The following is a 14,681-nucleotide window of genomic DNA, read 5'->3' on the forward strand; positions in this document are numbered from 1 at the left end:
TAAAAGCCAAGGATTTTCAAATGTTGGTACCAGTAGCTGTCTTAACAGACGCCAACTGTTCAAAGACTCTTCAAAGATACAGACGTTAGAAAAAGTATTTGTACGCGCAACATCTAATTTACACCCACTAGTGACCTAGTGTTACCCGTCTCTTGTACGGCGGTGACTGTTATTCTTTAAGCTAGTTGATGCATGTGAGGAATGTATGTGTCGTTTGTACGGTTCGTGTCTCTCGTTCAGTATATTTTAGTGTTGTTCCTCTAAACAGGATTTTGCCCACATATTTGAATACTGGGCTTGTTTATGCAGATCCCATTGTATTGTCCAGACAATAATTGTTTCTTCAAGCCAAAGCTGGTAAAATTGTCAAATATCTAAATTTATCTTGCCTTTGTTGCAGATTCGTCATTCCCTAGAGCGACAAAAGACAACGGTTCAGCCGTTTTATGGTTTCAACATTTGGAGCTGATTAAGCCTATAGATGCAGACACATTCCAAAGAAATACTTCTCACATGTAAGTATCTTCATATAGAGCACAACGTTACACAATATACTTAAATTATAATTCATTTAACAGAATATACATTTGTTTTACAATCGAATCAATAATAAAGTAATAATTAAGTAATAATTGCCGATGATAAGTTCACATGGAATGCTTTTTTACAAAACACATACACTCTCTTATATTCATCACAAATAGAACATAATCAGCTAGTGTGATGGTGTTTTGTCGTTGTCATTTTTTAGTCGCAATTGTTTAAAAAGTTACTTTGATACCGCCTAAACAAATACTACTGCATATGGGTAGTCCTTGGGTTGTCTTCTTTGAAAAGTCTTCAAACATTTGCATTCAATGTAAAATTTGATCTTTGAGAGTGGGCAAATTATTTCTTAAATACCTATATTGAAACTGATAAATAACATCCAAGCCCAAACAATTCCTCTGAAAATGTTGAGCACCGCAGGTTTAAGTTACATTTCGCAAATTGGTTTGCTTATACTTGATTAAGCAGAGCACAACTTCACAAATGATAGCACATTGATTGTTATTATTATTATTATCATTTAATTACCTTGTTTTTACTTTTGAAACTGGATAAAGATCAAATCTCACCCCCGTCGAGTCATTTTAATGTTTAAATAATGCGTTATCAATCTGAGACTTATGTTTTTTATGTCTAGTGCATGTGTCTTGAGACAGGTTAAAAACCCGGGTAGCTTGCATAATTCGGAAAACCAATATCTATTAGGTATTTTCAAAAACGGGACAATAATTTTTTTCAATAATACTGAAAGGCCAAGTTGTTTATGTACTTTATATTAAGGTCAGTAGAAAAAAAAGTCATTGTTGTTTCTTTCAGGTACGGACCAATTGAAGTTATTTCTGTTCGGGTAAGTAAAAAATGGTTATACATAAGTCCATAAACAATTTACCATATATATTAATCATTTGGATGAAACTTCAGTTGATTTTACAGCGATCGTGACTACAGTTATATAAACTTATTTTATTATTAAACTAAATTTATGTTTGTTATTCCATTCATATAAAATGTAACCATGATTACTCAGAGCTGCTAATAAATATTAGGCTCCGCCTACTGTCTAATGTTATTCTAATTACTGCTGCAGGCTTTTGTACATGGCAGGGTTGTGTTAACTATCATGAGATGTATATCGTTATTCTAGTATAAAACATTGAATTGTGTTTATATACACTGACCACCCAATTTATTAACATGCTTAGTCACTGTGGTTGGCACGAAGTGGCGCGAAAGTGTTGCATTGTGTTGACGGGACGACTTGGTGAGAACCGATAACGCTATCCACTGCGCTAACTCAACAACCGTATTACTATTATACTTTAAAAGACGGAATATGTTGAAAGTTATTGGCTTCATGACCTCTCAAAAAGCTGTTGTTAATAGAAATTAGGCGATATATGTGTATAAAGCGTTTGAATTACGAAAACATTTCATAAATGTTATAGAAAACATATCCTCTTTTCGCTCTCTTACGACTTATGGCTTATTTGTATAACAATGTATCTTCTATAACGTGTTTGCTCACGGATATATTGTCAAATGTATAATGTAATAAACTTAAACTTATGAATCACTTTACCGTAGGCGTCGGATCCGCTGGGCCTGTACACTGAAGCGACCATTTCAATGACAGTAAGAGATGTGGATGATAACGCAGCAGTTTGCCAACCGGAAGTTACTCTTTATCTTCCATCTTCTACCAATCGTAAAGTATACATCGTGGGTGATCTCAATACGTACTGTGTAGACAGAGACTCTACACCAGCGAACAGAGTTATTAACTTCACAGTTGTAATGGAAAATTGTACGAGATATGGTAAGTTTTTCTGTACACAGCTGTTCGGCAATGGGATGAAACTTCGAAAATAAAGTTTTGAACATGAGAATAATTAAATAAATAAAAAGTATGATGGATGGATGTCTTGGTGGATGGCTGGATTGATGGATATTGATTGATGGATGGATGGATGGATGGATGGATGGATGGATGGGTGGGTGGATGGATGGATGGATGCATGCATGCATGCATGGACGGACGGACGCATGGATGGATGGATGGATGGATGGATGGATGGATGGATCAAATTCATCGAAATAAATGTTCTTCATTTATTCCATAACTATATATGTTATGTAAAGTTACATAAATCAAAAGGCAAATGAAGTATTTCCTTAGAGATACTAAACAAATGTGAACGCAAATGTCAAGTTAAGTCAAATCATTTTTTTTAGAAAAGACCTTCGGCCAATAATGCAACATATACAATACAAAACATGAAGTCTTTAGAGTTGTATTTTCTTAATGACAGTCATTTGTCTTGCCTTTCTTGTCTAAAAATACATTGAAAGAATACATGAAAATCTTCTATACATCTGATGTCAAAATAAATTAAGCAATATCTACACACTAGATTTTCCCTTTCGATACCCAAATGTCGACCAGCCTCAAAAAAACTATTTATGGTTAGAACATCGAGATCTCGCTAACAATTTTTCCTCGCATAAAATGGTAGATAAATAATAAATATTTGTCTGTGTTTAACAAAGTTATAAAAAGCTTATTTTTGCAGAAGGCCGAAATATAATTTGGTTGTAATTGTAATTCAATACCAGTGTCAGCGCAGTTCGCCGCGTCATCTGCATAAATGATGCATATAATATCCGCGAATTGCTCAGAAATTAAAATACCCGTATGTCCCTTTGACCATAGGATGGAAAATAACTCATTAATATATAGATTAAACATTTTTACTGGTTATCTCCCCTTGTCTCGTGCCAACGTTACAAATAAAGAACTGTGCAACTGTGCCAACTCGGACTCACCCGCGTAGATTTCAATACATAGACTTTAATACAAGGAAAAGCTTTCCCTGAACTCCTATTTTATGCAAACTTTTAAACAAGTTATGGTGTATCAATCCACTAAACGCATTTTAAAATCGACGTATGATACATAGAATTTCCCCCGGGTGTACTGGTTTATTTCTGAACCATACTTTACTGTAAAGTATATATAGTATCTGTTGTCGAAAAATCTGTCCGAAATCCAGCCAGTGCCTCATCAATTTTGAGAAACTGTTTTGCCCATGCAAACAATCCATTTGAAAATATTTTATACATAACGTTTATAAGAGAAATACCCATATAATTTGATTGGCCTTCTTTAGAGCCCGACATGTGCACTGGAACAATAAAACTCTCTCTCCAAATATCCGGAAATTCACCCGTATTTAAACCCCATGCCCATGCAATAACTTTCGCAACGCTGGAGTTATGGCTTGTCTTGTACTTTTGGTAAAATTCAGCCCGTTATCAATCAGGTCCCTGAGAGTTCCCCTTTTTGGATTTTGAAATGCTTGTAATATACTCCCCGTCAGTAATATCACAATTTTAAATGGAAACGTATTCGTCAAAATCTATTCGTTTCAAAAGCTATTTCGTTCAGATGTGGTTGATCACCATTTAATAACAAACCTCGAAAATAGCTTCGCCATGTAGCAGCATCTAGAGGTTCTCTTTTTCTAATATTTTGGGGCTTTTTAACAAATTCCAAAAGGATTTTGGATTAAAACTAGACAATACTAACTCATTCCTTTTAGCTTGCTGGTACAATTGCTCTTTAGTTGAAAACTACGTTATCCGTTGTTATTTGACAAAAAAGGTTATTTTTATAGGTGTTGAAGCATCATCCCTGTTGTTTACTCAAAACAACATCTTGTTCGCTAATTCCACGTTACTGACTCAACAAAGACCGTGTCGGGTCAACATATCAGCCGGAAATGAGTCGCACAGAACCAGTTTTCTAGTAAATATCAGATGTAAGTATGACATGTTTCGAATTAGCTTACGAGAGCGCTATGATACAGACAGTTGTATAATAGCCCTACTATCCAAACACAGTTTACAATAGCCCTACTATTCAAACACAGATTACAGTACCCTATGTAATTAAAGGCGCTCCTGATTTCTGACCCTCGACTTGAGAAGGAGCAAATTGTTTTTACACATACTCAGGTTTCTTGTGGGTGTATGAAAGTATTCAAGTCAGCATTTATGAGGTTGTGCAATATCACGTGTACCTGAACTTATGCGTGTAGCTACAAGTACAGGCAAAAATTAAAAGGTCGTTAGCAAATCACATCTTTAAACTTTACATTTATTGGGTGACTGATAGTCGCATAAATCACGTTCCTCGTGCTTTTATGCAAGTCTATTAAATTTATTTATTGAACACATATCTCAATTAAGTAGTTGAAAGGTAGTCCACAATTTCACGTACTTGTACACGTGGTGTTCAACAACCTCTCTTTTGTTTGAACGTAGAATATCACGATGAACTAGTGCCCACAAAGTCTAAAAACCAGCACTAATATTGTTCAACAACCTCTCTTCAGTTTGAACGTAGCATATCACGATGTTATCGTGCACAAAAAGTAGTTAACAAGTTCACGTTCTTGTACACGTATTGTTCCACAAAAACTCTTTTGTTTGAATGTAGCATAACTCGATGAAATAGTGCACAAAAAGTAGTCAAAAAGTTTACGTTCTTATAAACAAAGTTTATCACAACTCATCTTGTGTTTGAACTAAGCATGTTCTGATGAAAAACTGCACAAAATGTAGTCCAAAAGTTTGCGCTCTTACACATGTAGTGTTTCCATCATCTCTATTGTTTCAACGAAATATTAAAATATATTGAACTATAATAATATAATTAATAAACATATTACGCTTTTAATGACACGAAGAGTGTTTTATAGTTTCAGAATGCCCTGCAGATACAGACTTTGCAAACACAAAATGGCCACCAGGTCGACTTGGGTATACAGAGAAAATGAACTGCCCAGGACATTATAACGGTTAACTTTGGTTGCTTATAACTACCATTTCATGTTTTTCTCCTATTCGCGGCGAAAAGGGAAAGTGAAGAAATTTCCACATGAAATGGCGTAAATACGAAATTGCGAGGCTAACTGGAGAGAATATGAAATGGCAGAAATTAGCCACTAAAATGTACAGATGGCGGTATTTGTTAATTCACGATATCCTTAAGTTTTATTGAAAGAGATAATGTTTAAAGAACACATTGATAAGAATAATATATGAGTGGGTCTTGTCAATTAGAACATTTGTTTTTGCTTTAACAAAAAAGACAATTCATGTTTTACGGATGTAAGTGACCAAACAATCTAATTCTCTTTTCGGCATTCATTAAAGCCTTTCAAATATCAGAGAAAAAACAGCAAATGTCAAAGAAAGGAGAACCTTTGGACTTGCTTAAATCTGCAATTGAGGGAAACTTCTGTTATGTTTTTCCTGTTTTAATGGACTAAAAATACTTTTTTGTACAGACTCAAATCCAAACACACTTCAATGATGATATGTTTACTTTCCGAATGGTATTCGACATTATAACCTAAGTTGACCAATTTGTAGATATTTTAAACATGGCCTTATTTAGATAAAACTGTGAATGGAATTCTGTTTACTGTCTTGGGTTTTTGGTTTTGTTTTCTTAGACTTTTGTTAACTCTGATGGATTGACATTAACTTTCAAACATACTATCACGATATTAATAATTGTCTTTATATTGAACACAGGAAAATGAGGCGCAGGTAGAAAACGATAACATTAGCTCCATTTTTATAAAATTCAAGACACTAATATATCAAGGAATGGTAAACATAAGGAAATATTTGCAATGCATTGATATAGATGTCGTATAATTTCCTTTTAACGTCAATGTTTTTAATGTACACACAGTGACATTTGCGAATCTTACGTAATACTCTATTTAATGGCCAATTCTAAAAGTATAGTCGAATAAACACACATTGTCTATTAACGTTTTAACAATGGGATAAACATATTGTTTTTCCCTGTCCGTCTGTCAGTTAGTAAGTCAGTCGGTCGGTCGGCAAATACATTACACTTCGTATCCGCTCAATAACTTGAGAAAGGTAAGACCCAGAAACTTAGTATGTAAGTTTGTTATGACTAGTAGATGCACTCTATTGATTTTGAGATAAGAAGGTCAAAAGTCAACGTCGCAGTGACATTGAAAAACTGTCTGTTAAATAAATACGTTTATAATAAGATACTCAATTCATCGTGCATCGCACACAACCTTCTTTTTAATTCTACATTTAGAACATCCATACTAGACCCTTGAAATCATAAATAAACCAACACAATCATTAGAAAACAAACATTTTACAGGTTCAATTTTGCGCAACTGCAGTGCAAGTGGAGTGTATGAAGAGCCAAAGTATTTATGTACAGCAGATGACATCGGGATTATATACCAACAGGTAATCGTTGTAGCTATCTGATAATAAATCGTACACGTTTGTACCACAGTTGATAAAGAGGGTCCTTATGTATGCCAACAGGTCATCGTAATAGCAATATTATAATAGATTGTACACTGTACCATATGTGACACGAGGGTCGTTATATATGCCAACAGGTCATCGTAGTGGCTATATAATAATATGTCGTACATTGTAATAACACATTTGACACGATGTTGTTTATATATGCCAAACGGTTATCGTTGTAGCTATATAATAATAAATCGTACGTTCGTACCTCATTTGACACGAGTGTCGTTATATAAGCCAACAAGTAATCGTAGTAGCTATATGATAATAGCTTGTACACTGTAATACCACAATTGACACAAGGTGGTTTATATATGCCAACCGGTTATCGTAGTAGCTATATAATAATAAATCGTTCTTTCGTACCACATTTGACACGAGTGTCGTTATATATGCCAAAAGTAATCGTAGTAGCTATATTATAATAGCTCGTACTTTCGAACCAACATATAGTGTCTGCAAACGTCAATGCGAACTATCAAATTCAATATATGTGCAAAAATGGACTTATGAATATATATATATATATACGTACACACGGAGTTTCAAATTCTTACCTTTCATTAATTATTATATGAAATTGCTGTATGTTTGGTTCAGTTTTTGCATGGTTTTCTTTCACAGATACTAAACGGAGGAAACATATCGACTATATTGAAGAATTTATCTACAGCTACGTCTACAACAGAAAAGCCAACGGGACTTTCTGTTGGTGACATTGAGACTTCCGGACAGATATTGGATGGAATTACCGAAAGAATCAACGCCAGCGATTCATTATGGTCGAATACGACCGATGTAATTTACGATGGACACTATATGTTATTGATTAGTAATAAACGTGGAAATTTGTAAAATTTGTAAAAGAACACTTAATTTTGCAAATTACAGATATTATTAGTGAAATATCAAGTGCGATTATTTTTCACCGGAAACTAAATAGCGTAACTGACAATTTTCAGTATTACTTGGAAATAGACTAGAGTGTTTTTTCGTATAAACATACTGCTTATGAGAGAAACCTTCGTCTCGTTTTTCATTCATTATATTGAATATGCGTTTCTTTCGGTAAAAAATATAACTAAGGGACCCAATTGCTTGTACATAGTTTCTTTGTTATATCATATTTAATTAATTTCCTAACAGTCAGACTTTCATTTGTGCTACAAACGTTTTTTTTTCAATAAAATGTTTAAAGCAATCACATTACATACGAACAACGCAGCAATATTGTGAAGCGAGCCACAGTATAAGCTGCGAAGCTTCTATTTCAACTCTGTTGTGATTATTAAAAAAATGCATATATGACTTGTCTATTTCTCATGTACCATTACCACAATAACTCCTTCAGTAAATATTGTATATTTTGAACATGTTTTATTACAATAAATTTGTGTTAACCAATAAAGTCACTTCAAAAATAATGATGATATTTTATATATTATTTTCAGTTGTTTGTTGAAATTGCCAGCAATCTAATGGACAATAGTAATATCAGATCATGGAAAACTATTATTGACAAGGTGTGTAGATATGATGTAACGATTTCAACTGAATTATTTTTTCGTCTTGGAATGAGCCAATTTTTGCGTAAATATATTATAACCAGTGATATAAAACTACTGACTAAAGATCTGATCGTAGTTTTTCATATTTCCGTTTGAAAATTTATGTTTAATGGCTAAATGCGTTACTAACGGTTTGAGAAAATGCATAAAACATCAATTTTTACCTGAAATATGAAAATCTGCGATCTGATTTTTGTCAGCAGTCTTTAATCACTAGTTTCAATGCATTTTCGCATACAATGGCTAGTTCCAGGACAAAATACAAAAAAAGGTTGTCACAACGTTTAATCTGTGAGAGTGCAGCTTATACAAATCGATTATGTGTACATACGTATTTATTTATAATCTCATAGTTTAGTCAATTAACACTTTTACTTGATTGTGTTATGTTATTCACCGTCTAGAACGGGACTGGAGCAGAGACAATTATGACCAAAGTGGATATGTACCTTGCCAAACTTGTCAAATGTTCATCAACTAAACCCTATTACCAAAGCAAATATAGGTATCGTATATTATTTTTGCTTCACAACAAACCTCAGTTCAATGTTAACAGTCGCTCACGTTAGCTAACTGCCATATTCGTGTTATTCGTGCTCTTTTGCTTCTGACGTTTTGTGTCACGCGTCAATTGCCTGTTATTCCTTAAAATCCTTTAGAAGTTAACAAGACCTAGATAAAATTCTAGACTGCTTGGTTAGTCCTTGTATATATCGTATGTTCCGATGTTCCTTATGTTTTCATAATCACATCTTGACATCTGTGTATGCACCCTTAATCTCGTTGTTGTTCTTTCTTTTTTTCTTCGCCCAGCCGTGAAACTCGGCCAGGCGTTCAATTGCTCCGTTATACAGTTCCCAGATGTTGACTTCCGCGCAAGTTGGAACAAAGGCAACAATGATAGTATTCAAGCGCGATGCAATCAAGGTACGCCACAACAATCTAAGAACTGGTGGATTACATTTCGATGGTTCCAGTTTCTTCGAGCTTTGTATTTACTACATTTATCATGAATTAATTTATATTTGTTTGGATTATAGAATAAATAAATAACCCTCTGTTTGCCAAACAATATTATCTATGTCAACTAACAAAGCTTTAATTTTCTATTATAGCTGACGAAGATGTGCCATACAGCGCTACAATTTACCGGAATGTGTCCAACATTGCAAGCGTTAACAACAGTTCAATTGCTGAACAAACTATCAATGCTCCGATACTTGGACTGAGCATGTACACTTTCGACGAACGATTGATGCAACAACAAGTTAACATTTCATTTCAGATTTTCAATGTAAGTTACAAAAATCATAAGAGTTGTACATAGTTTAATACAATTGAACATGGAAGTACAATTTATATATTACTTTGAAAAAATTCATTGATTGCATATTAATTGTATATCGATATAAAAGTTATAAAAATAAATGATCAATGTTATATTTTCCTAAGCAAATTGGTATAACACAATACATGATCAGAAATTATGTGTTAGTGTTTTTGTTAGTGAAATGCCAACTCCAAAATTTGTTTTTTTGTGCTTTCTATTATTTCAGAATTTGCTTGGTAATCCGACGTGTTCGTTCCTCGATACATCAAAAAAGTATGTTTAAAAATATATGAACGATTAAGGAATTTTCCATTCACCACAATTAATCGATATACACATTACTTTGCATGATAGCTTCGCAAACATAAAACCACTTGACTCATATTTTATTTTGCGTTCTTTGCTGTTTTGATTATACAGTATTTCTTATAATAACAGAATTGTAACCAGATGGCGGAGCTTAATATGAGGTCAAACAGTTCAATAATTAGAGTGCATAAATCAAATTACCGTTGGAAAGTTTATGCATGCTAGTTTGTATATGCAAGAAGTAAACGCTAAAATATTAGAATCCAAAGGAGTTTCACCTGACATGAAATAACAATAATCAGAAACATGAAAATAGAATGCTCAACACACTTTATTTTTTATTTACAATTTAAATACCGAACGTTTTTAAATATGGACCCGGGAAACGTCACTTAAATAGCAACCAGATTGCGTAGTTAATTCATATCTGTCATTTCTTTAAAACACTCAAAGATGTTTACAAAACATAAAAGCTTCACGTTCGATCGACAAAATGGTACATCACAGTTACAATGACCACCTCTCGTGTTTGAAATCATATATAACTTGCGTTTTGCTCTCTTTTGATGTGCATGGTGCAGTTATTGTTCAATGAATTCAAAAACACCATTTACAGAGATTTATATTGAACTAAAACACCAGTTCCAACGTCGTACATGTGTGTTGAAATAACGTAATCGTACCTTACTCTATGAATACTTCATTTTTCAAGCCAGTGGTCTACGGACGGATGCAGGTTGATAGAACACATTGTATCCGAGGGCATGGTACACTGTCAATGCGATCACCTGACGAATTTCGCTATATTGATGAACCCTTCAATCATATCTTCAGCACCTTCACCTGAGGTAAATAAACACAGGAAGACTAATATGTGAAGTAAAAAAATAGTTATCCGGTTATACCTCGAAGTAAACTCCTGCTTCCATTGACTAATCGGCATTCCCATCAAGCATTGGAACAAATAAAATGCATATGTCAGGGACGTACCTGAAGCATTTCGAGTTGTACGCCCGCACGTCACTTAAGTGAACATTCGACGTGTGAAGGTTTTTCATTAGTTTTGAAGAATGTTGTAATTTAAGGATCAGCATTTCGACCACCAATATTCAGCTAAATAACAATTAGATTAAACAATTCAAATTCCCGAATAATAGAAAATTATCCATTTTTAGTTTCTTTAAAGGTGGTTTTCGTAATTGATCAAATATACACTCTCTCAGTCTTTGAAGTTTATTTCTGATTTTGGGATTTAACCACCTGCCATTTTTTGGTTAAGTAACGAATTATATTCATGGGTATACTGGGATATGCCCAGGTATGCCCCTGTATGGCATCTGTGTGTGCTTTCGTGGGACATAGTGTGTAATCGTTTGGTGTCTCTCATGCGTTGATCTTCGAGCCCACAACAGAATAAAACATATTTGGTTCAGGAAAATTAAACCGTTATTAATGAATTATTTTTTATCTTTCGTGTTCCAATTGTCTTTTTTTTATACAATAACAACAGCATGTCTAAACGGTGTCTTATAAACAATCAACTGTACTGGTGAACTATTTTTATTCCCTGGCGTTCACTTCTATGACAAACACTTAGTCTATCTGATGCCCATTGGTGATTCCGATATTATCATATTAGCAAACAGTAAGTAACCTTGCCTAGTTAATAAAACTTATTCTTCTTATTAGATCTCGCAAATGTGTATTTTGAATAGAAAAAAAAGTTTTGCATTTCTGACCTTATTCAAAGAACTGTTAACATGTGCAGGTAAATAAATCTGTCATATCAGAATTTACGAGTCACAACTGATAATGGTCTGGCTTTTATACATTTCAGATGATTCAACAGGAGCACGCTCTTCGAGTATTCACAATTGTAGGCTGCTCATTTTCGATAGTTGGCCTTGTATTGACCATAATTGTATACGCAGTATTCTGGCGGTAGGATCTATATTTTAATATTCTTGAGTTACCGTTTCGTAATGCAAGAGGTTAATACTTGATGTTAACAGATGAGTCTAAAAACGTAACCATATGAAGTTGCTTCGATATAACATCACTGTGCTTTGTTCGAATGGCTATTATCTACTGATGTTAAAATAAAAATTGACGATTGCTAGTAGTTCATATGTGGAAGGTCGCTATTTAACGATAATAATTTACAACGCTTTTCATTTATGCCGTCACGTAAAAAGTTGTTTATCGGTTTATGTTTGGCTGCTGTGTGCAAATACGTAGTAACCTCCGGAAGGCACCTATCTAGTAATATGATTTGTTATATAACTATTATCAGGTGTTTGCAGGACGAAGTCATTTATGATATACATTATTTTATATTAAGCACCGTAAAGTCTGGACGTTCGATTCACCTGATTGTTCTTTGCTGTACGTTTTTATTCACGTACATCTTATTTCTCACTGGGGTAGACAAAACAGGCAATAAGGTATGTAATTTAAACATGTTCTAATTGTTGTATTTCATCGAACGTTTACACTGACTTATTGTAAACATTAAATCGTAAATGCTAGCGGTCTATTACTCAGAAACTTAACGACAAACATTACTTCGTTATGATACTCAGATATAACACAAAGTAATCCATGTTTCAGGATGTGTGCACAGCAATTGCTGTATTACTGCACTACTCGATTCTGGTGGTGTTCTTCCTGATGCTGGCAGAAGGCATTACAATTGCCCTCCTCGTTCTAAGCCTTTGAAAAAGCAAGAACTGTATATTCAGTGTATTTTGGCGGCATTTTGTTAGTTGCCTTTACTGATTCGTGCTTCTCTGATATTAACATGTCTTTTTGAAATGTTTTTTGTCATAAAACTTGCCATGTCTTGTTAATTTGATTCATTCGCCGTATATGTCCGGTGTGTTTCCGTACAGTCATATAATATATATCGTACCTTTCTACGTTACAAAATATTTCTAAATAGCGCGGTTGACTTTTAAATTAATTTATTTCCTGATTTGAGTGTTAGCCCGCGTTGTTTGTGCATTTCTGTAATTGTAGTTGGTTTATTTAGCATACAAATTATTGATAATAAACGTTATTTGCAGTGATTCCATTAGTCATTATCGGTGTATCGATGGGAGCGACACAATTAAACGGATATGGCAACGAATTCTTGTAGGCACATTTCTTAGCTGTTTGTTAAATATAACTTGCCATTGTTAGATACATTTTGAAGTATGTTCCTGTTTTGTTCCAATAGGATGCCAGTTCAATTAGTTTAAGCTCTTGAGAGACTATATTAGCGTAAATAAAATAAAGTAAAACAAATTGCATAATTGATAAACATAACTAATCATCTCTGAAAGGTCATTTTTACTTCTTATTGACACTCTTTATTCCATCAGTTGCTGGTTGGAAGTGGGATCCGGGCTGTTCTGGAGTTATGTGGCCGTTATTTTAACCATCATCATAGTAAGAATACTGTTGGATTTATTCGAGTGTATTGACGATGTCTTGTTAGCGGCACGATTGTTCATTACCCTTTTTATTCTCCTCACTAGTGGTATAAATTTGGATAGTTTAAAGCCTGTATGTAGTAGAATGTGCCAACGTAATTTTTACATGAAAGTCCTCCTTATTTTTAATCAACATGACCTTCTAGTTGTTTAGTTTAACTTTTATTTAATCAGGAACATACTTTTTCACTGAAATGTACGAATAAACCCTCCGTAAGCATGCACATGGTACTTTGAATATATTCATTGATCTATATAATTTTGAAAGTTAAACCTGTGTAATAAACGAGTTTCGGTTGAATATGAATCACTGTACGTTTCGCAAGTGGAAGAAAGTGGGTTGTGCTCGGTTTATAATTGTTTTATTAAAATTTGCTTTACCATAGTTCGTAGTCGTGGCAGAATATACAGTAATTTGTATTATTATGCCGATCCGTAAAAGAGTAAAATTCAAGAAACAAATTGTCGTTAGAAATCCACACAAAAAGTGACATTTGACAGAATGTATTCAATGTTTGTTAAAGGTAAATGCTGTCCTTCTTTGCATCGTGGTGAAGTTTGGTGTTTGTGGAATTACAGCCATGGCAAGGAAGTCAAAGATCGACAAGATAAAGTATGTTGTAATTATATAATTATATGAGGTATTATATCTTTGAAATCTGGTGCTGTCGTTGACTGAACACTATAGGCAAGTGGTGTGTTTCGCTTTAGCCTCGATACTCGTGTCTAGATTTCAGTTGTATATATGTGCTGCTAGTTGTATTCGTTAATAAAGATTATTTATCTAAACAATTTTAACATAATCGTTTACAGTTTACCCTGTTCAGCGATAAAAATGACAATACACAGTGTTTTAACCAACGCCCTTGGATCTTGGTCAACACTTGAAAATACTTCTTAGTGGACCCGCTTGGACGATTTTTTTTTCAAATATTAGCCTCGATCTCACTTTGTTCAAAAATCAAATTTGAAAAAATAGTCTTGCTTCAGAAAAAAATATCATCACTATGTTAATCAAATCTTTAAGAACAGCTTTTGTATTTACATTCGATATATATATATATA

The 14,681-nt window shown here is 33.9% G+C and overlaps 1 protein-coding gene across 1 annotated transcript; it reads left to right on the top strand.

The window, feature by feature from the left end:
- Positions 1 to 384: 384 nt before the first annotated feature.
- On the top strand, positions 385 to 14,231 carry LOC128238190 (uncharacterized). The gene is made up of 16 exons (XM_052953814.1): positions 385 to 515; positions 1,366 to 1,396; positions 2,134 to 2,365; positions 4,224 to 4,367; positions 5,310 to 5,408; positions 6,770 to 6,861; positions 7,558 to 7,731; positions 8,385 to 8,456; positions 10,058 to 10,104; positions 10,853 to 10,988; positions 11,978 to 12,081; positions 12,482 to 12,584; positions 12,751 to 12,900; positions 13,206 to 13,275; positions 13,506 to 13,572; positions 14,141 to 14,231. Coding segments are annotated over exons 1-13 (1,344 nt in total). The 5' UTR covers positions 385 to 513; the 3' UTR covers positions 12,859 to 12,900; positions 13,206 to 13,275; positions 13,506 to 13,572; positions 14,141 to 14,231.
- Positions 14,232 to 14,681: the final 450 nt, after the last annotated feature.

This window comes from Mya arenaria, chromosome 6 (genome assembly GCF_026914265.1).
Source record: "Mya arenaria isolate MELC-2E11 chromosome 6, ASM2691426v1".
NCBI classification, from domain to species: Eukaryota; Metazoa; Mollusca; class Bivalvia; order Myida; family Myidae; genus Mya; species Mya arenaria.

Bases quoted from the DNA above. Each gene is read 5' to 3' on its own strand.
- LOC128238190 (XM_052953814.1), top strand. The intron at 1,397-2,133 runs GTAAGTAAAAAA...ACTTTACCGTAG, and splicing joins TTGAAGTTATTTCTGTTCGG to GCGTCGGATCCGCTGGGCCT. The intron at 4,368-5,309 runs GTAAGTATGACA...AGTGTTTTATAG, and splicing joins TTTTCTAGTAAATATCAGAT to TTTCAGAATGCCCTGCAGAT.